Here is a 20,802-nt window from a genome sequence, read left to right as displayed (position 1 = left end):
GACATGCTTCCATGCTGAGGACGCTCATTAAAAAAAATGTGTTAATTAAATTTGTGACTGAATTCCTTGAGAGAGAATTGTATGTCCCCTGTTCTGTTTTATCCACATTCTGCCATATAGTTCATGTTATTTTGGTCTTGGATGATGACCCAGCACGTTGCTTGTTTTAAGAACACTTTCACTGCAGATTTCACAAAACACAAAGAAGGCATTAATGTGAGATTTCTAAAGATAGCTACATCAGTCAACCCAAGGTTTAAGAATCTGAAGTGCCTTCCAAAATCTGAGAGGAATGAGGTGTGGAGCATGCTTTCAGAAGTCTTAAAAGAGAAACACTCTTATATGGAAACTACAGAACTCAAACCATCAAAAGAGAAAAATCAGCCTTCTGCTGGTGGCATCTGACTCAGATAATGAAAATGAACATGCATCAGTCCACTCTGCTTTGGATTGTTATCGAGCAGAACCCATCATCAGCATGGACATGTTCCCTGGAATGGTAGTTGAAACATGAAGGGACATATGAATCTTTAGCATATCTGGCACAAATACAGACGCTCCCCGGGTTACGCAAACCCAACTTACGGAAATCCGCATTTACAGAAAAAGTTCTGTAGCTTTTTTTTTTTTTTGGCGTAATTGTCGGAAATACGTTCCTGATTTACACAAAATTTAACTAAACGCAAGCATTCCAGAATGGAACACTTGCAAATGTCAAGGAGCTTCTGTACTTTGCGACACTGGCTACAAAATTGCCATGAGAATGCCTATTCTCGCTTTCAGGTGACATTGTAAACAAGAAGCGGGCAGCCTTATCTCCTGCAAGTGTAAACAAACTCATCTGTCTGGGTGCCTCACGGAACAAGATGAGGGACTGAGTGGACTTGCAGACTCTACAATTTTACATTGTTTTAATTTTTAAATGCAGGTTTTTTTGTATATAATTCTACATTTGTAAATTAAAATTTCATGATAAAGAGATTGCACTACAGTACTTATATTAGGTAAACTGAAAAATACTATTTCTTTTGTTTTTCTACAGTGCAAATAGATAAAAAATAAATATAAAATGAGCATAGTACACTTTGTAGTCTATGTAATAATTAAAATATATATATTTGAAAATGTATAAAATATTTACTAAATGGTATTCTATTATTGTTTAACAGTGTGATAAATCACGATTCATTTTTTTAATCACTTGACAGCCGTAATTATTACCCAATAGGTGGTAGTTAAAAGTAACTCTTGCTCTTTGACATAGGGTATGTCTACACTATGAAATTATGGAGAATTTATAGAAGTCGATTTTTTAGGAAGCGATTTTATACAGTCGATTGTGTGTGTTCCTACTCAGCACATTAAGTCGGCGGAGTGCATCCAAAGTACCATGGCTACTTTGGATGCACTCTGGAGCGTTGAACTGCGGGTAGCTATCCCACAGTTCCCGCAGTCTCCGCCACCCATTGGAATTCTGGGTTGAGCTTGCAATGCCTGATGGGGCAAAAATATTGTCGCGGGTGGTTTGGGGGTACATGTCATCATTCGCTCCTCCCTCCATGAAAGCAACAGCAGACAATCATTTTGTGCCTTTTTGTCGTGCGGGTGTCATATTGCTTTCAGCAGACGGTGCAGTAGGACTGCTAACCATCATCATTGAACGACCGCTTCTGCTGCCACTCTGCTCTCCTGGTGCCATGAATCCACCTTGCAGGTCCTCTCATCGTTCAGAATAAATATCTATTCTTGTAGCATCTGCCTCTATATGACCGTCGTCATCTGCCACTTCCGCTGCCACTCTCCTCTCCTGCTCTCCTGGTGCCATGAATCCACCTCGCAGGTCCTCTCGTTGTGCAGAATAAATATCTATTCTCATAGCATCCACCTCGCAGGTCCTCTATATGACCATTGTCATCCGTGGCTTCCGCTACCACTCTGCTCTCCTGTCTCGATCAATAGTGAATTTCTCCACGTCGGCTGTCATGGGCTCCCGCTTCCGCTGCAACTCTGCTCTCCTGAATCCACCTCGCAGGTCCTCTCGGTGTCTATAAATATCTATTCTCATTGTATCTCTCTATAAATATCTATTCTGTCATCCACTGCGTCTGCTGCAACTCTGCTCTCCTGCAGACGCCATACCACAGCAAGCATGGAGTCCACTCAGATCACCATGGCAGTTATCACCGTTGTAAACACCTCACGCATTATCCTGCAGTATATGCAAAACCAGAACCTGCAAAAGCAGGTGAGAAGGTGATGGCAGCGTGGTGACGAGCGTGATGAGGATATGGACACAGACTTCTCTCAAAGCACGGGCCCTGGCAATGTGGACATCATGGTGGTAATGGGGTAGGTTTGTGCTGTGGAACGCTGATTCTGGGCCCGGGAGACAAGCACAGACTGGTGGGACTGCATAGCATTGCAGGTCTGGGATTATTCCCAGTGACTGCGAAACTTTTGCATGCATAAGGGCACTTTCATGGAACTTTGTGACTTGCTTTCCCCTGCCCTTAAGTGCCAGAATACCAAGATGAGAGCCACTCTCACAGTTGAGCAGCAGAAACCCAACTAACACCGCCTCCCCACCACACACAATTCTCTTTTCCAGTAGCCACGAATGCATCCCAAGTCTTCAGGAAAAATTAATCATTAAACATGCTTGCTTTTAAACCATGTATTATATTTACAAAGGTACGCTCACCAGAGGTCCCTTCTCCGCCTTCAAGGTCCGGGAGCCCGCCTTTGGAGGATATTGGCTCCAGGGTGATAAACAGTTCCTGGCTGTCGGGGAGAACAGTTTCTCCGCTTGCTTGCTGTGTGCTATCTTCAATCTCCTCCTCCTCGTCATCTTCGTCCCCAAAATCCTTGCAGGAGTCCATGAACAGGGTGGGGTAGTGGTGGGGGCACTCCCTAGAATTGCATGCAGCTCATCATAGAAGCAGCATGTCTGGAGGTCTGACCCAGAGTGGCCATTTGCCTCTTTGGTAGGCTTGCCTCAGCTCCTTAAGTTTCACGTGGCACTGCTGTGGGTCTGTGTTATGGCCTCAGTCCTTCATACTCTTAGAGAATTTTTTAAATATTTTGGCATTGTGTCTTTTGGAACGGAGTTCAGATAGCACGGATTCGTCTCCCCATACAGTGATCAGATCCAGTACCCCCCGTTCGGTCCATGCAGGAGCTCTTTTGCAATTCTGGGACTCCATGGTCACCTCTGCTGATGAGATCTGCACAGTCACCTGTGCTGATCAGCTTGCCATGCTGGCAAAACAGGAAATGAAATTCAAAAGTTCCCGGGACTTTTCCTGCGTACCTGGCAGGTGCATCTGAGTTGAAAGTGCTGTCCAGAGCAGTCACAATTGAGCACTCTGGGATAGCTCCCAGAGACCAATACCATCGAAATGTGTTCACACTAACCCCAAATTCAACCCGGCGATGTCGATTTCAGTGCTAATCCCCTCGTCGGAGAGGAGTACAGAAATCAATTTTTAAGAGCCCTTTAAGTCGACAAAAATGGCTTCATCGTATGGATGGGTGCAGGGTTAAATCAATCTAAGGCTGCTAAATTTGACCTAAACTTGTATTGTAGACCAGGGCATAGAGTTCCAAAGGATTTGCATTAACTTCTTATAGTGCCATCACTTTTAAAGCACAACTGATCCTTGGTTAGTTTAATCAAAGATTCTTGTGCCCATCATCTCTTTGAAACACACTTTCAGACAGCACAACTGCTAGTACCTCATATTAAGGATTGTTGTTTAAAAAAAAAAAATTTAAGCACAGCGGTAAATATGTTCAAAATAAAGATCTGAGACAGAAAACTAAGTATCGCTATGGACACGCTCTCTCAGAAGGAACAATTCCCAAAAAAATAGCTATAAGTGCGTTTCACTAAAAATGGAGATTCTTTTTCAAATCTCTGTTCAGACAGTCCATAAAATATAGTACTTTAAAGAGGATTCTTTTCAAGCACCTCTAGAAGGCAAGGTTGGAACTGCTTAAAACTGCCATGTTGAAATCACCATTAGGGAAGATTTTGTGGCTCTTGTAGAAACTTGAAATATTTTGTACTTGACTTCGTAGCAGTTTCATTTTTCAGATGACGGCACCTCATGTTATTGTCCAGACATGGTGCAGGAGAGACACAAACTGTCGTTGTCTCTACTCCACCTTAAAATATCCAGGCTGTTGCTAAATTGTGTCACTTCTATCTCTACAACAGTTATCTTTTTCCCACTGCTAAAAATTCCACTAACATAGCTTCCTCCCTCCTGGCTGGATCCCTGATTCTCCACTTGCTTCCCTTTAAGCTATCCAACCCACTGATGCAAACATCTTCTCATGTTCCAAGTTTGTGTCTCCTTTCACATCATATTCAAATGTCTCATTCTCAGGATTTTGGATCTCCGCTTCTCTTTATGGCTGTTCTTCTTTCCTCCTCTTCACCTTCCTCTGTCCTACTCTCTGTAAACTCCACTTCCTAAATGACTTGATTTCATTCACAACTGCACAGTTTTCCATGTCCCTCTATAAGCCTGGAAGAGTCTTCATCCTCTTGTAACCATACATTCTTCCTCCTCCCCTTTAAATACCTCCTCAAAATTTGCCTTTTCCAGATTGTTTTCCATTACTGTTTGCTACGATGCTCCCTGTGCTATGCTATCCACTTGTGCTATCCACCTGCACCTGACTATGCTATTTTGTGCATAAATATGTACTAATATACAAAATAAACAATTATAGTTAAAAATATTGTCCTACCCACATCAGTAGGAAAGCAATCATAAAAAAGAATTTGAAAATAGTGACATTGTTTTCTGTAATGATGCAAAATCACATTTAAATTTTTTCTTTATCTGCAAATCAAAGTTCAATAATTTCCTGGCAGGAATTATTCTTACTGGTAAAATGACATCTAGAAATTTGTGAAATGAGAATTCTTTTGATCTCTCAGCTCTTTAACTACAGTATCTAGAGGGCAGAAGAATGTCATTTAGGTCAAGGTCTCCCAACCTTTCCAGACTACTGTATCCCTTTAAGGAGCCTGATTTGTCATGCATACCCCCAAGTTTCATCTCTCAGAAAAAAATTGATTTAGGTTACTTATGGTCAGTCACCACTTTGTCTGCAAGGACTGTTTGTAAGTGGAATTACAAAATGCACCAAAAGAGACAAGGTTGTTGAGGTGATACCTTTTATTGGAGCAACTTCTGTTGATGAAAGAGACAAGCTTTTTAACTTTATAGGGTCTTATTCAGGTCTGGGAAAGGTACTCAGAGTATCATAATTAAATACAAGGTGGAACACATTGTTTAGCATAAGTAGTTAATGCATATTGTAAGAAACCATTCAACGTGAAGTGGCCTGTTACACCTCTGCAGTAATAGGACAAAATAAAAGATATTACCTCACTTACCTTGTCTCTCTAATATTTTGGGACCAACACAGCTACAACACTGCAAAATTCACCAGGAAGCTTTTAATTTATCTGATGCACCACATACAATATTTTCTCCGATTATCAAACTTGTATTATGTAACAGAGCTAGTCATACAGTGGATTTTTCTTTTCATTCACATGCACTGATTTTTCTTTTCTGATCTGTGGTTAAAAAGCCAATTTAATAGGCTGTAAAAATGGAAGAATCTGAACTTTATTTATTGGAAGGCACAATATGTTAAAGATTTAAATAATTTTAATTATTCTTTTTTAAGATATATTCATTTTGTGAATTTAAGCTAAAGCTGGTTTTCCAAAGATTCCATCCTTTAAGAGGCTACCCTGATTTTCTCAGACCTTTTTCTTCAATCCTCAGAAGCTTGCAGGATTAAGCTCTAACCAACTATTTGGGCCCAATTCTGCATTAGTTGTGTAACTTGAAGTCAATGCAAGGTCAGGCTTTTCAGTAGCAGAGGAACTAATTGTGGTTGCTAAAGTTATAAAAATATTTTTACATTATGTTCATTTTTTCTTTTCCTATTCAATATATTGTTTTTGGAATGCTTAATCTTAATATGACAAATTCACCGAACAGCTGTATCATAGCCTATTTTTTTCAGCTTTGACAATGCACCAGCACTCAAAATTCTGTAGCCTGTCAATAACATATTATACCACTCTTCAAATCAATGTTATACTGAAAAAAATAATTATAGTTAAAACCTACCTCATAATCTACCCTGAGAACAGCAAGTGCATCACATAGCTGCTGTTGGTAGCTTTGTCGAATTTTGACTTCTTTCTGGAATTCAAATTTTTAATGGATTACTGAAACACAGCTATATTGTACTTTAAGAAAAACATTAGTTCTTATTGTTTTTCCACTGAACAAAATCAAAATGTTGTCCAAATCCTCTGTTCTGGGAGAAAAGTTAATGAGCCAGTTCCCCTATAACTTTTCTCTCCCTTTGTTATTTATATTACTGGTGTATAACAATCTCTCATTTCCATCTTTGGCTAAATAATTGTTCTGCATACATTTTTATATAAATGGGTTCCAAAATACTTTAGACACATCCACGCTGTTGAAAAGAAACAAACTACGATTACTAAATCTTTCCAAAGGAAATACTCGAAATGCAACCAATATATTTAAAATACGTACAACAACTATATACATCTGAAAATGTTTAAAAAGAGAACTCCACACATTTCTCAAATTTAAAAGTGTTTTATTATTTATTGTTCATACTGATATCTGGGAGCTTAAAACTAAACCCCCTTCCTCTACTGCTGTCTTCCCATGCCTAAGCATGCACTGGACAGTTACTGTACAGTTCTCCATAAGCACTAGGACATTGGCAATTAGTTTCGTTTGTTAACAAAAAGAGTGTTAAAGCATTTATTTTGGAAGATAATACATAAAGAATTGCCTGGACTTTATAAACACATGAGAAAAGAGGTAGATTAAAATCTTAGACCTATACATTAAAAGGACATTAATGTTGAAAGTTCTCACTGTTATAGCAGATGTTTGTTACTAAATGTTAAGATTTTTTGTAAACATTTTTACATATGTTTATATGTAGATGTTTTCCATATAACTACCCACTACTTTATGCTGCAAATCTTTGGAAATCCATATACATATTAATCAACGTATTTGTGGATTAATTTTATCTTATACTGTTACATATCAATAATCTGCCCAAATATGGAGGGTAAATGAATGAAAAATTGACATTTTAAATAGGTTATTCTGTACCTGTTTGTGAAAAGCTTCTATGTCTCTCAGTCTGTCATTTATGTGCCTACAGAGATTCGAAGCCTGCTCTTGGATTTTTTCCTCATACTGTGCTTGAAGGATATTTTTATAGATCATAAAATCTTGCTGGATGGAGTCAGTGAACTAAAAATGTAAAGACTGATATTACATATACACTACAAAGGACATTTTTTCTATAATCTTCCATGCTGATACAAAATAAACTAATCAGAAAGTATTTGTGCTTTAATGATTCTTTTTATGTAAGACACTGGATGAGTGGCAACTTTGTTGACTGAAATACCTTGGCATCCTTCTGAACAGAGATTACAAAATACTCTATCGGAAAACTTATTGAAAAAAATCAATCAACTTAGTTACATAAAGCAAACTGTAATTGTCTCTGTAGGGTAACACACAAATTATAAACAGTTATGAAAACATAAATTATGTATTGTATTCTCAATGTCACCACTGAATCTCTGTCACATGCTTTATCATGAACATGATCATTGCATCATATGATCATTACTGTGGGATGTTAAAAAGAAAAGACTGGCATCAACAATACTGTAAGCACCTTATAGTATGGAAGAATCAGATTCATAACACTGCAATTATATGTCTGCACTTCGGGTAGAATTAGGCATGCTCTGAGAACACCTACTGGCGGGATAGGCAGGGCAACACCTATCTTCACCTGTTAGAGGATAGCACTGAGGGTTAGAAATGACAGGCATCTGGGTGCATGCAGAAACTTAGACTCCTGGGACTTTTAAAGAAAAAAAAAATTAGGCACTCAGGAATTTTAAGCACCTCCAGGAGTTAGACAGCAGCTGAACAGGGGTTTTAAGGATCTCAGCGGTACTTAAATTTTGGACTTAGGCACCTAAGTGAGACATACAAGTCCTTTCGTGGATCTAGGCCCTAATATTAATCATATATCCTACCTATACTAGTATAATTGCAGATACAACATTATTAACAACAACATTTATTTTGTCATAGTGCCTAAAAGTCACAGCCAGGCTGGATCCCACAGTGGTATGCACAACATATTAAATAACAGCTCCTGCCTCAAAGAGCTTCCAGTCTACAAGACAAGTTATAATAGGGGAATGAAACAAACAAGAAGGCCACAATAGATGGTGGGGAAGACAGGGTACCAAATGTAATAAAATGTATGCCATTTTTTGCCATTCCATAGCTGTGGTCAAAACTTGCCACAGCTTAGCCATATTAGGTTGCAGTTTTCTGTATGCCCTAAGGCAGAGATGAGTTTTGAGGAAGGATTTAGAGGAGGACAGGAAGGGTAAGACTAAATTGTCAAATGCTTTGAAAGTAAGGATAAGAAATTAGCATTATGGATTCAATGAAAAGGGGGGATGATACCATCGGAGCAATGAGCCAAGTTGATCTTAGTGATTGCATTTTGAATGACCTGAGAGAGCTGAGACTGTAGACTTACAGGCCAAAGAGAAGGAGATTGCAGTAGTCAAGGTGCTACATGATCAGGACTTGGGAAATAATGTTGGCAGTGTGTGCAGGAAGAAAAGGTCAGCTCTTGTAGATACTGTGCAAGAAGCTGTAAGATTTAGAAGTGGCCTGGATGTGTGTGGGAGGGGTGGTGGGAGTGAACGCTCTCTGTCAGTGGTGGGGCGGAGGGATAGGAGTGGGATTAAAGAGAGCTACTGAAACTCTGTGGGGGATGGGAGTGGGCAGCGAACTCCAGGCTGGGAAGTGGGTCCCAGCTGTTCCTTCCTGGTCTCCGGCGCAATCCTAGGCACTGAGGTGGCCACTTCAGCTCCTCCAGGTCCCACTTTCACAGCCACCCCTTCACACATGTATGTTTTTATATGGGAAAGGAGCCCTCACAATATTTCCACTGCAGAAGCACTAGCTCCTGCTCCCACTCCCTCTCCCATTTCTGTGCCCCACCCCCCTCTGCTGTATGGATCAAAGGAAAAGGCCTGAGCCAAAGCAAAAGCCAATACATTAAGGGCTTGAACAAAAGGGAATATGGTGATGTTGTCTAATGTGATAGAGAAAGGAGTGAGTGGAGAGGGCTCTGGAGGAAAGATCAGGAGCTCAGTTTAGGTCATGTTATGTTTAATTTGTTAGCTGGACACACACTAGGAGATGTCAGAAAGACAGGCTAAGAGTTTAGTTTGGATGGAAGGAGATAAATTCAAAATAGAGAGTTGTATTTATGAATCATCAGCAAGAAGATGACAGTCAAATCCTAGCTGGCAGCTGAGGTCACACAAACAGAGTGAAAGGAGGAGGGGACCAAGAATGGAGTCCTAAGGGGTTTGAACAGAAAGAAAGAGAAGAAAAGGAGGAAGTTCCACTGAATGAGACTCTCAAGGAATGATCCAAAATTTAGAAGAATTGAGAGAGAACAGAGCCACAAAAGCCCAAGGATGACAGTGAGTAATTAATTTTAACCTCCTCTTAAAATGAATAAATACTCATGGAATCAAATAATTTGTATTTAAAACAGTGTAATAGAACTTCTACACTACTTGATAACTGCCCTGTTCTGTTCATTCCCTGAAGCACCTGGCACCAGCCACTGTCAAAAGATAAGATAATGAGCTAGATGGATCATTGGTCTGACCCATATGGCCATTCTTATGTTCTTATTTATGTTCTTGCATTTTAAGCACTGCAAGAAGGCATGATTGTGATAATTCAGTTGACTGACTAAAGAACACTATTACTTAATAAAAAAGTTAACATTTTGAATGTCAGAAGAACCCAGTGAAGACCAGGAGAATAAGAGGGTTACAACTAAAAGTTGCGGCAGTGGTATTATAAAAGCACTCACATGCTATGCACCTTAGTTTTCATGTAAGAAAGAAATTGTTTATTTCAATCAGAAACACAAACAGACTTGATCAAAATATGAGCAAAGCATGTATAAAATCATTTTAAAACTTATCGGCTATTTGGTGCAATAATCTTCCGCAATAACCACAGCAGGTTAATGCATTGTATTATAAATAAGGCTATGTTTTAGTCATAGGTATTTTTAGTAAAAGTCATAAACAAGTCATGGGCACTAAACAAAAATTCATGGCCCATTACCTGTCTATGACTTGTACTATATACCCCTGACTAAATCCTGGGTGCTCTGGGGAAGGGGGTAGGAGGTGGGTGGGTTGCTCAGGGGTGGGGTAGCCCAGGGGTGCTGTGGGTGGAGGGCGGGCGGCAGTGGGCAGCCCAGGACCCTGCAGCTGCTGGGGGTGGGGGAGGCATCGGCACATGCCCTGGTCTGCTGCCAGTGCGACCCAGGGAGTGGGCAGCGGCACACAGCCCCAGAACCCCCACTGCTGCTGCAGAACTCATGGAGGTCCTGGAAAGTCATGGAATCTGTGACTTCCGTGACAGACCCGCAGCCTTAATTATAAAGTATCTCCTTCCCTCCATTTTAAATTTGTAGCATTTTAAACGAATGAAAAATGTGAAAAAAATAGGGATCTCTCAGTAACTTTCTTCATTCTATTTTGTAGTATGGGTTCGTTAGTCATGAATTTGTTAGAGACGGGCTTGTTTTAATCCAATATTAAATGCTTTTATCCAAATATCTTCTTTTTAAGCCTCTTGATGCTTCTAACAAAATCACAGTAGCAAACTGAAAAAAGACCTTAGTTACAACCAACCTTTCTCTACCTAGTTGATTTGAATATTATATTCCTATTTAATTCATCACATAATTGTTTTATACATAATCTTTTTAAAGTAAGGGTATTGCACTATTTTACACAAGCTACTTTCCTGTATATACATACATACATAGCCAAATTCATAGGTAGCATTAATGGAGCTGGGCCTATTTATTCCAGTGCTAAACTTCTCTTCTAGCGTGCTGGGCATTAATATAAAGTTTACTGTTTAAGTCTGAAAGTCTTCACTTATGTGCATTTTTTGCTCACCATGTTTAAACTTTTTCCTTTTTTTATATATGCTTGATCAATCTTCGCATGGATATAATATGTACTCTGGTGAGTACAACCGAACTGTCTAGTCTTTTATTCAGTTATTCCTATTTAATATAAATGTGAGTTATTGGCATATTTTAACAGAGAACTGAGATTTATGTAAGCTTAAATGAAACAACCATAACAGGACAGAAAATAACATAAAAGGTAAAGATGACTTTGACAGAGGATTTGTCCTACAACATGGTGAAGAATATCTTGAGACATATCCAAGAAGCATTCTTACCTGTACTAGGGCTTGTGTTGTAGTAGTAAGCTCCTTTAGTTCTACTAATTCTGTGATATCTGTTTGAGTGGCATGATCTGTGATAAAATAGCCTACTTTTAAGTCATCTGAAATGGAAGGCCTACAAACAAAAAGTTTTTTCATTTAAGAACGATTACTAAATTAATTAGTCAGGTAAGGCAATTTAACTTTAAGAACTGAAATTCAAAACAGTAGTGATCATCCAAAGGACATATGTCTTATTGTTTTACTTACGGTACCTATCTAAGATAACATTTGGGTATCATTTGGGAGAATGGAGTTAGAAGTGTACTTACAATCTGTTTTCCCTTATAATGTTTGTATCATAAAGAGAAGTGTTTCTGATCAGATACTAAGTTTGTTCTGAAGTTTGTTTATGTCTGAATGTTATTTTAAACACTATAGGAAGAGAATGCAGAGAGGAAAGAATGTATTTTGTGACCATTTTTCTATACACAACACTAATAATCTTTCATATAGTTCAGGAGATCATATTTAATTTTAGAGTTGGGTAGGAACTAGATTTTCTGTTTCCTGGAAAACTATTTTTTCTATTTGGGACAGAACAAAAATAAATTTTGAAATTTCCCACAAAACAAAATTCTGAAAAAAAAATTAATTTCAGGTCAAAGTGTTTTGTTTAGATGCTACATCCCAATTTTGGCATTTTAAATTTTATTTAGAATAATTTTAAAAAACCCTCAAAGTTGTTCTGAAACAAAATATATAAATATTCTGTTCTGAAAATGTCAAAATATGTTTCGACATTATTGGGACAACAGGGTAGGTCAAGTTCTGTTGTCCCGCATCCCAAGAAAGCCAAAAACAGTTTAGACAAGTGAAATGCAATTGCTGCCTTGTTCACAACCTGCTGACCTACACTTCAATAATTCTTGGATGCACTGATTGATTCCTATGTCCAACCTGAGGATGAACTGAAAATTTCCTTGTAAATGTCACTGAACTACACAAGTAGGTTACACCTGCCTGCCTCAAGTGCTTTGCTAAATCCCTCCTCTGGTGCCACTTAGCCAGTTGAGCCTCAGACTACTCTTCATGAGCAGTGCATGTGGCTAATCATGCTAGGAAAAAAACCTAATTATATTCTTGAAGGACAACCAAATTGGACATCCAGGTTATTCTTGGACAAGTCACTTTAAAAATATTAAGGGGCTGGGGAGGGAAGATTTGCTAGCCTGAGGACAAACAATCTGCCAGTTAAAATTCTATGGGAGAGGAGGACCAAGTCTATTCATGTTCATACAGTATCTAACAAAGTGGTTTGAATGGAGTCTTTTCTCTCTCCTTCATAAAGGGTAATAGAACAACATTCTTCCAGAAAGTGTTCCAAATGAGATCCTCTTTACAATGTTACCATTACAAATATCAGCCTGTCAAGCACTTTGACCCACCAACCATAATATGCCAAGTACTATTAACATGTTCAACAGACAAACTTTAGGGCTAATCCCAGCTCTGTCACGGACTCATTATTTGGCCTCTGACAATTCATATAATCTTTGTCTCATATTCTCCATGGGATTGAGAGTCAAGCACTCTAGTTCTAATTCTGAATTAGTCACTGACTATCCCAAGACAAGTCACTTAACCCTTCCAGGTCTCATTTTCCACATCTGTAAAACTGAGATAGTTACCACTTCCTGTGAAGATTGGATTTAAGAATTCATTTGTTTATTTCAAAAGCATTACAAAAAATATCAAATTTCAAACCAAGTGAATGGAGTTAAGAATCTATTTCATGTTTAACAAAAACACTTTAAAAAAACTAAACTTTTGTTCACGTCTGCTAATACAACATGGGTGCTGTAGAAAGATATTACTAGGAGAAATCTTTTGCTGCATGAAACAGCATTACAGCCTTCAAAATAGTATGAAATCTTGTTTTAGTTATACACTGACTCTTCAAATTCAACTCCTCTTAAATTTTCCCTGACACAATCCCTCACAGTTCCAAGAATTCACATTAATTCTTAGTATGTAGTGATGAACCTAAAACTTTGGACAGGATTTTCAAAAGTGCCTACATAACATAGGTGCACCAATCCCTTTGGCTTTCAATAGTATTTGTGTGCCTGAACCACGTAGGTAGCTTTGAAAATCCCACTCTCTCTCTAACTACGCCATTGTTTTAAAAAATGACTACTCACTGTCATCTTAATAAAATTCTACAAAATGGCAAGTTTGGATTAGTAAGCTCTAGCTGGAAATGTAGCAACTCCTTTGCCTGATAGACTGTTGAAGAACAGAAGTTTCTTCAACAATTTCCATGAGAGATAATGTGAAACAAGCACAGTTATATATGCTCAAGTAGTCCACAGGAGTCCGGAACATCCCAGAAGACAGAAGCTGAAAAGCAAAAGGTATGACCAAGAGTCTACCACAAAACTCTGTGTAAGACATCCAGTTTTATGATGTGACAATGTTTTTAGTTTTAAATTGGTTATTAGGTTTAGCTACTTATCCCTTAATTGGAAAGGTGCTTAAACTGATCAGTAGAGATTAGAGAAAAGGCTATATTTAAATTACCTAATTCATAAAGAAAAAGCCTCAGAACAGGTTTGAAAGCATTCAGAGAGAACCATTTTTCGACTCTTAAAACATCTTGTTTACAGGCACAGAACATCATAACCTTGAAGTATTAAAAGTGACACAGAAATGAATGATGTGAATAACTGAATTTTATTTGTTCAGCTGATTACCCCTTTTTGCTTTGTCATTTTTCTTAAAATTCCAATAAACCTAGGTACATAAACAAATTCTGAGTGACATACGCAACCCCTCATCTAGAATTTAGAGTAACAGATTTGACACTAGCACTGTTCAATATATAAACAACAATACAAGTGGCTAAAACATCAGTTTTATATTTGAAAGACTGCCCAAAACACTCATTCCATCAGCAGAATGCCCACTAGCATCTTAATGGGATCCAGAATCAGGACCGGAGCAGGGTGAAAGAGTACCATGCACACTTCTCCCACATGCACCACTGCTCAGACGTCAAATGCATATTACAGGACTTTTGTCTCCTAAAAACATAAACTATTATTTTAGCCACTACTGGAGGCAGGACTTGATGGGATGGCCCCAAAACGGCAATACTCAGCTTCCTACTGAATCACTGCGCAACACTTCCTATCACACATGTTCTTTAACTGTTGCTAAGTCAGATCCTACTTATCTTTTGACATTTGAAAGGATCAGAACATAAGAATGGGGTTGGGGAGGGGTAAAATTTTCATTTTCTTTTAGGAAAAAAAAGATACGGTATCTACCTCACACACAGAAGCTCTTTAGTCATACTAAAATAATGCTACATTGAGGAACATTGCGCAACGGGTGTCAAGCAATAGTAGGCACAACTCCTTAAAATTTTTAAATCTTAAACAAATATGAATAAAGCATTATAAAACAAAGATGTAAAAATAAGGTCACGTACTGCCAAGGACTGATTTAAAAGCTATTTTTGGGTCACATAACAACAGTCCATAGGGGTGAGTTAATATAATTTAAAGTAATCTTCAGCTGTCATTTTAGAAGAATGGGTCCATGAGGGTGAATTGGTATTGCTTAAAAATAGCTAGTTGGTATTTTTAATTTGATAGGATTTCTCACAACCACAGAGAACAGATGTACAACCCTTTGGCTTGAAACTCCAACTAAACAAGTTAGTGCATTCCCTGAAGGGGCTCTTTGGAAAGAGGATCATTACAAAAAACCAAGCAGTTCCTGTTTTATAAAAACCTTCAAGGCTAATTCTTAAAGTTTCACAACTGTTTTTTAAGCATAGACTGTACAAATATTGCTAGTGTCAAGGTGCCCTACGTCCCACTCAACAGTTGGAGGGAGTAAGGCTAGGCACAGCAAGGCACCACGTTCACCAAACAAGGTATCAGCTCTTGTTGTTCCTGGCACAATGAAGAGCCAGATGCTCTCCTTCTGTCTCCCTGGCCTTTCTTGGTCCTTAAGTCCCCTCCACCCACCCACCAGCTTTCCCCTACAAGCTCCCCCACCTACCTCAGCTGCCCCAGCTCCTCCCCCTCCAACTCCCCCACCTACCTCAGCTGGCCCAGCTCCTCCCCTTCCAACTCCCCCACCAGGGGCAGCTCTATGTATTGTGTTGTCCCAAGCACGGCACTCAGGCGGCTTTTGGTGGCATGCCTGCAGGAGGTCTACTGGTCCTGCGCCTTTGGAGTATCCGCCGCCAAATTGCCACTGACGCTGCGGGACTGGCGCACCTCCCACAGGCATGCTGCCGAAAGCTGCCTAACTGCTGCCCTCACGGTGACCGGCATGCCACCCCCCATGGCTTACCACCCCAGGCATGCACTTGGTGCTCTGGTGCCTGGAGCCAGCCCTGTCCCTTGCCTACCTCAGCTGCCCCAACTCCCCCGAGCCCTTCCAGCTCCCCCGCCTGCCTGGGCTGCCCCAGCTCCCCCCATCCCTTCCAGCTCCCCCGCCTGCCTGGGCTGCCCCAGCTTTCCCCACCCCTTCTAATTCCCCTGCCTGCCTCGGCTGCCCCAGCTCCCCCCCACACTTCCAGCTCCCCCGCCTGCCTGGGCTGCCCCAGCTCCCCCCCCACTTCCAGCTCCCCCGCCTGCTTGGGCTGCCCCAACTCCCCCCTGCCCTTCCAGCTCCCCTGCCTGCCTGGGCTGCCCCAGCTCCCCTCTGCCCTTCCAGCTCCCCTGCCTGCCTGGGCTGCCCCAGCTCCCCTCTGCCCTTCCAGCTCCCCTGCCTGCCTGGGCTGCCCCAGCTCCCCTCCTCCTTTCCAGCTCCCCTGCCTGCCTGGGCTGCCCCAGCTCCCCTCCTCCTTTCCAGCTCCCCCGCCTGCCTGGGCTGCCCCAGCTTCCCCCACCCCTTCTAATTCCCCCGCCTGCCTGGGCTGCCCCAGCTTCCCCCGCCCCTTCCAGCTCCCCCGCCTGCCTGGGCTGCCCCAGCTTCCCCCGCCCCTTCCAGCTCCCCCGCCTGCCTGGGCTGCCCCAGCTCCCCCCCCCACTTCCAGCTCCCCCGCCTGCCTGGGCTGCCCCAGCTCCCCCCCCACACTTCCAGCTCCCCCGCCTGCCTGGGCTGCCCCAGCTCCCCCCCCCACTTCCAGCTCCCCCGCCTGCCTGGGCTGCCCCAGCTCCCCCCCACTTCCAGCTCCCCCGCCTGCCTGGGCTGCCCCAGCTCCCCCCACACTTCCAGCTCCCCCGCCTGCCTGGGCTCCCCCTCCAGCTCCGCGTGTTCACCGCACAGGGTGCCAGCCCCGTCCCGTGGTTCTCTTACCGGCAGTCGGCCTCCAGCTCCTCCAGGCAGCAGGGCAGCGCCAGGAGCTCTAGGATGTGCGGTGACAGGCTGAGCTTCCGCCCGGCCGACAGGCTGCTCATGGCGAGGCGCGGAGGCTCCTGCCGCGTCTGCACTAGCGAGTCGAGGAAGACCGCAAGAAAGGAGCTAAGCGTCCGATACCATGGCAACTAGCGCCCCGCCCCACCTCCCGGAGACATTATTGATTGGAGGCCGGAGAAGTGACGTCACTTCCGATAACAATTTGGGGAGCGTGGAGACGGGGACGGCGAAGAAGTAACGCTCTGAGCAGCGGTGATGCAATCAGCGGCAATCCCCTCTTAGCTGCTAAATTCCTGCACTTCACCCCACATAGTTACTCCCCCACCCCCTCTGGGACACCCGCAATAACCCCGTGCCATAGACGTCCCCCAGCCCTTCCATTTAACCTCAGGGACATCAGGCAACGCAGGACATCTGCCAACCTCTCCACACCAACCATATTCCAACTCCTTCTCCTGCAGTGACACCACTCCCATCTACCTGCCTCCACTTTCCAGTGACCTCTTCATACCTGCCAGCCCTTCCTCCGAGGAACACTCTGGCCATATAACCTCCCTTTCCTAGTGTCCACCCTACAACTAACCACAGCTCCCACCAACTTTGCCACCTAACCTCCTCTCACCCACTCATACCCACCAGCCTACCAAAACTCAGTTGCTTCCCCCTACCAGTTATGTGCCTCACTCAATAACACCCACCAAGCCACCCACAAAAGTCCTATATCCCCAAAGATGGACACACACACCTCCCATTCAATGGCTCGCCCCCAGCAACACACATCAACCCTTCCAACCAGTCCCCTCCCCAACAGTGACACTCATTACCTTCTTCTAATCACATTCCCTGCCTCCACAGCAACACCCACAAAACCTCCTCCTCCAATGTCTACCTCCCACTTTCAGTGACACCCATAGGCACGCACACTCAGCCGCCAACTAAACACAGGCATCTACCATTTGAGCTAAAAGACAAAACTGTTAGCTGTGATAAGACTAAGGTTTATGTTATTGTCACAAATATTTGAGCAAGTTTGACATTCCACATACTAGGGCAATGGTATATGTTCCTCTAATAGCTAGAGTTCATAGGAGTTCAGATCCATCAGTTTGGCCCTAATGATAATGCTAATGACAGTGCCTGCACGTTGGGGACAGAATAGATGTACATATATGTGATGTAGTATTAAATACTAAGAATAGTACATGATGTTATTTATTTTATAGTGCTCAGAAATGTGCTAGGCTTTTCACAGAAGAGTCGCCTGTTCCAAAGAACTTACAGTATTAATAGTGAGCATGACAGGTTTGTGAAGTTATGAGTTACACTCAGAAGGAAGGGGTGAGGAAAACATAGTAACAATCTTAAGCTTGGTTTTAGGCATACACAAGTTTTGATGATTAAAATATATTGCAAACACTGCTTGTAGGCAATGTTCAGAAATGGGTATTTTCAAGTGACTTCAATGAGGTGATGGTGGAGCCTTGACAGACAAATTTTAGAAGGTTGTTCCAAGAATAAGGGTTACCATGACAGGATATAAGAATAAATGGGTATCAAGACTGGCATAATTAGCAGAGGGAATGTAAAAGTAGACCAGATCAGACACGTAGATAGAGGCTGCACTATGTTGGACCTTGAAAATAAGGATGGAAGTTTGAACTTGGCGCACAGTGCAGCGGGAGCCAGTGAAGCATCTCAAAGAGTGTGTTGTGGTTACAGGGAAGAAGTGAGGGATTATTCTAGTAGCAGTAAAGGTAAAACCAATCTTGTGCTCCTCCATTTTTTTGGAAAAACTGAGATGAGAAGATTGCTAAGGTCTAGGTGGGATATATTTAAAAAATGAGTTAGCCATCAGAAGGAAACGTGGAAGTAGAAGCAAAAAGATTTAGTACCTGCCTACATGTTGGAGGAAAAGGAGTAAAAAATGCTCCCCAGATTATGAAGTTGGATGATGGGGAGGATGAAAATGTTATCAACCATTATGGAAATTGGAGGTAGTAGAACACACGTTTTCATTGTAATAACTATTTATTTTTATATTCCAGATTTTAAACTGTTGATAGATGGAGGAGAATTTCATCTTGTGTTAAGTGCTCTTTAGACTTCCATACAGTTCCCCACTTGACAGAAGTACATCAGATAGTATGGGTTAATTGGAAAACATATGAAGTATAATATTAGATTTGTAGTGCCTTTCATTCCTAATAATACCAAAACATTTTGCATCTAAAAATCACTTCAGCTTCCCTTCAATTCACACCATTGTGGGATGGAAAGCAGCAACTGTTTAACAATATCTCAACACTACACAATTTTTAAGGAAAAGAATGGAAGAACCACTTAAATATAGGGTTGGAGAGATTAGATTTTTATCAGTAAATGTTGGTAAACGTCGATTTCACTATGCATACACAAATCCACAAAAATATTTCCATCTATAATAAATGCTTAAACATATATATAGAAATACCTGTCAAAACTATAAAAACATAAAAATTGAATTCTGCCAAGCCTACTTATCTCATAGAAACCATAGGGACTTTTTATAGAGGCAGAATGTTATTACTCAAATATATTACATTTGTTAGGATTAACAACCCTGTCCTTACAAGCAACATGTCATAGAATCTTTATTGACCAGGAGTGGTCAGCACCTTGGTTTTCTTTGTTCTGAATAAGTCACTATTTCTAATATTTTGAGTGGTAAATGTGCATGTGGTCATCATTTTAGGGGTTCATTGTCAAGTCTTCATGCACCTAGGTTTTCAATCATGAGAATAATTGACTGAATTGTCATATGTAATCTAGGCAATATTTCATTTTAAAAACAAATATCTGGAAAGATGTACAAAAAAGTCAAATTAAATATAAAACATAAGCCTTATGCTGTCTTGAGCTCAGGTATGATGAGACAAAGCTGTGACTATTATGGTGGTGGTATTATTCTAAACACAATTGGTAATGAATGATAAGGAATTTTGAAAGGAGATTTCACACTGCACAACATGAATCACTATCTAGCATCTTCATACATTGCTGTTTACTTCCATTCAGTACTGAATGGGAAGTTATACTGTTAAGTAGTATAACAGGGGCCGGCAACCTTTCAGAAGTGGTATGCCGAGTCTTCATTTATTCACTCTAAATTAAGGTTTCACATGCCGGTAATACATTTTAATGTTTTTAGAAGGTCTCTCTCTATAACTTTATAATATATAACTAAACTATTGATGTCTGTAAAGTAAATACGTTTTTTTAAATGTTTAAGAAGCTTCACTTAAAATTGAATTAAAATGCAGAGCCCCCCAGATTGGTGGCCAGGACCCAGGCAGTGTGAGTGCCACTGAAAATCAGCTTTGTGTGCTGCCTTCGGCACACGTGCCATAGGTTGCCTACCCCTGTAGTATACCTATTGAAAAATAGTTTGAACTGGTTTGTTATAACTCTCAGCTATTCAGCCTTAGAAATATTTGAGATTAGGAGGATGATAGACAAAACTGAGTAAAAAGCAGAAATTAGTGCTTTGTTTAATAAAGGCATGTAGCAAGGCAGTGGGATATCCCACAGCCCTGTTGCAGGATGAACCTTTCCCAACTCGCTGTGGGCGGGGCCACCGGGGCCTGCACCCGCCCCTCAGAGGTCACGGTGCAGACCCGGAAGTATAAAAGCTCGCCGGTGGAGCGCAGTGTGGCCCCAGCCACCAGAGAGACCAGACGTCTGTGCCCGAGCTCCCGCTGGGGAGACGGCAGAAGGTCGCGGCTGGCCTGACGTCGCACCAGGTCGGCCAAGCCTACCCCTCGCTCACCACCCCAGGAAGGCCTGGCCAAGCCTACCCCTAGCTCGTTACCCCGAGGAGGACTGGTCAAGCTTACCCCGCTCCCGCTACCCCGAGGAGGAGCCGAGCCTGCCACTTGCCCGCTACCCCAAGGACCCGCTGAGCCCACCAGTGAACACTTACCCCGAGGAGCCGATGGTGGTTGACCTCTCTGCTGACACACGTGCC

At 41.6% G+C, this 20,802-nt stretch overlaps 1 protein-coding gene across 1 annotated transcript in view; it reads right to left on the bottom strand.

Moving 5' to 3' along the window:
- C2H10orf67 (chromosome 2 C10orf67 homolog) overlaps window positions 1-16,879 on the bottom strand; it is a 123,918-nt gene extending 107,039 nt beyond the window's left edge. The window contains exons 1-4 of the mRNA XM_050939114.1: window positions 16,740-16,879; window positions 11,433-11,553; window positions 7,203-7,346; window positions 6,165-6,239 (exon numbers count right to left, since the gene is read on the bottom strand). Coding sequence (XP_050795071.1) covers window positions 6,165-6,239; window positions 7,203-7,346; window positions 11,433-11,553; window positions 16,740-16,840 — 441 coding nt within the window. The 5' untranslated portion in view covers window positions 16,841-16,879. The remainder of the gene's footprint in view (window positions 1-6,164; window positions 6,240-7,202; window positions 7,347-11,432; window positions 11,554-16,739) is intronic.
- Between the last annotated feature and the right edge of the window lie 3,923 nt (window positions 16,880-20,802).

Source organism: Gopherus flavomarginatus, chromosome 2, assembly GCF_025201925.1.
Source record: "Gopherus flavomarginatus isolate rGopFla2 chromosome 2, rGopFla2.mat.asm, whole genome shotgun sequence".
In the NCBI taxonomy this organism is placed as follows: Eukaryota; Metazoa; Chordata; order Testudines; family Testudinidae; genus Gopherus; species Gopherus flavomarginatus.
Note: the sequence above shows the minus strand (reverse complement) of the source record. Positions and strands in the feature narration are given on the sequence as shown.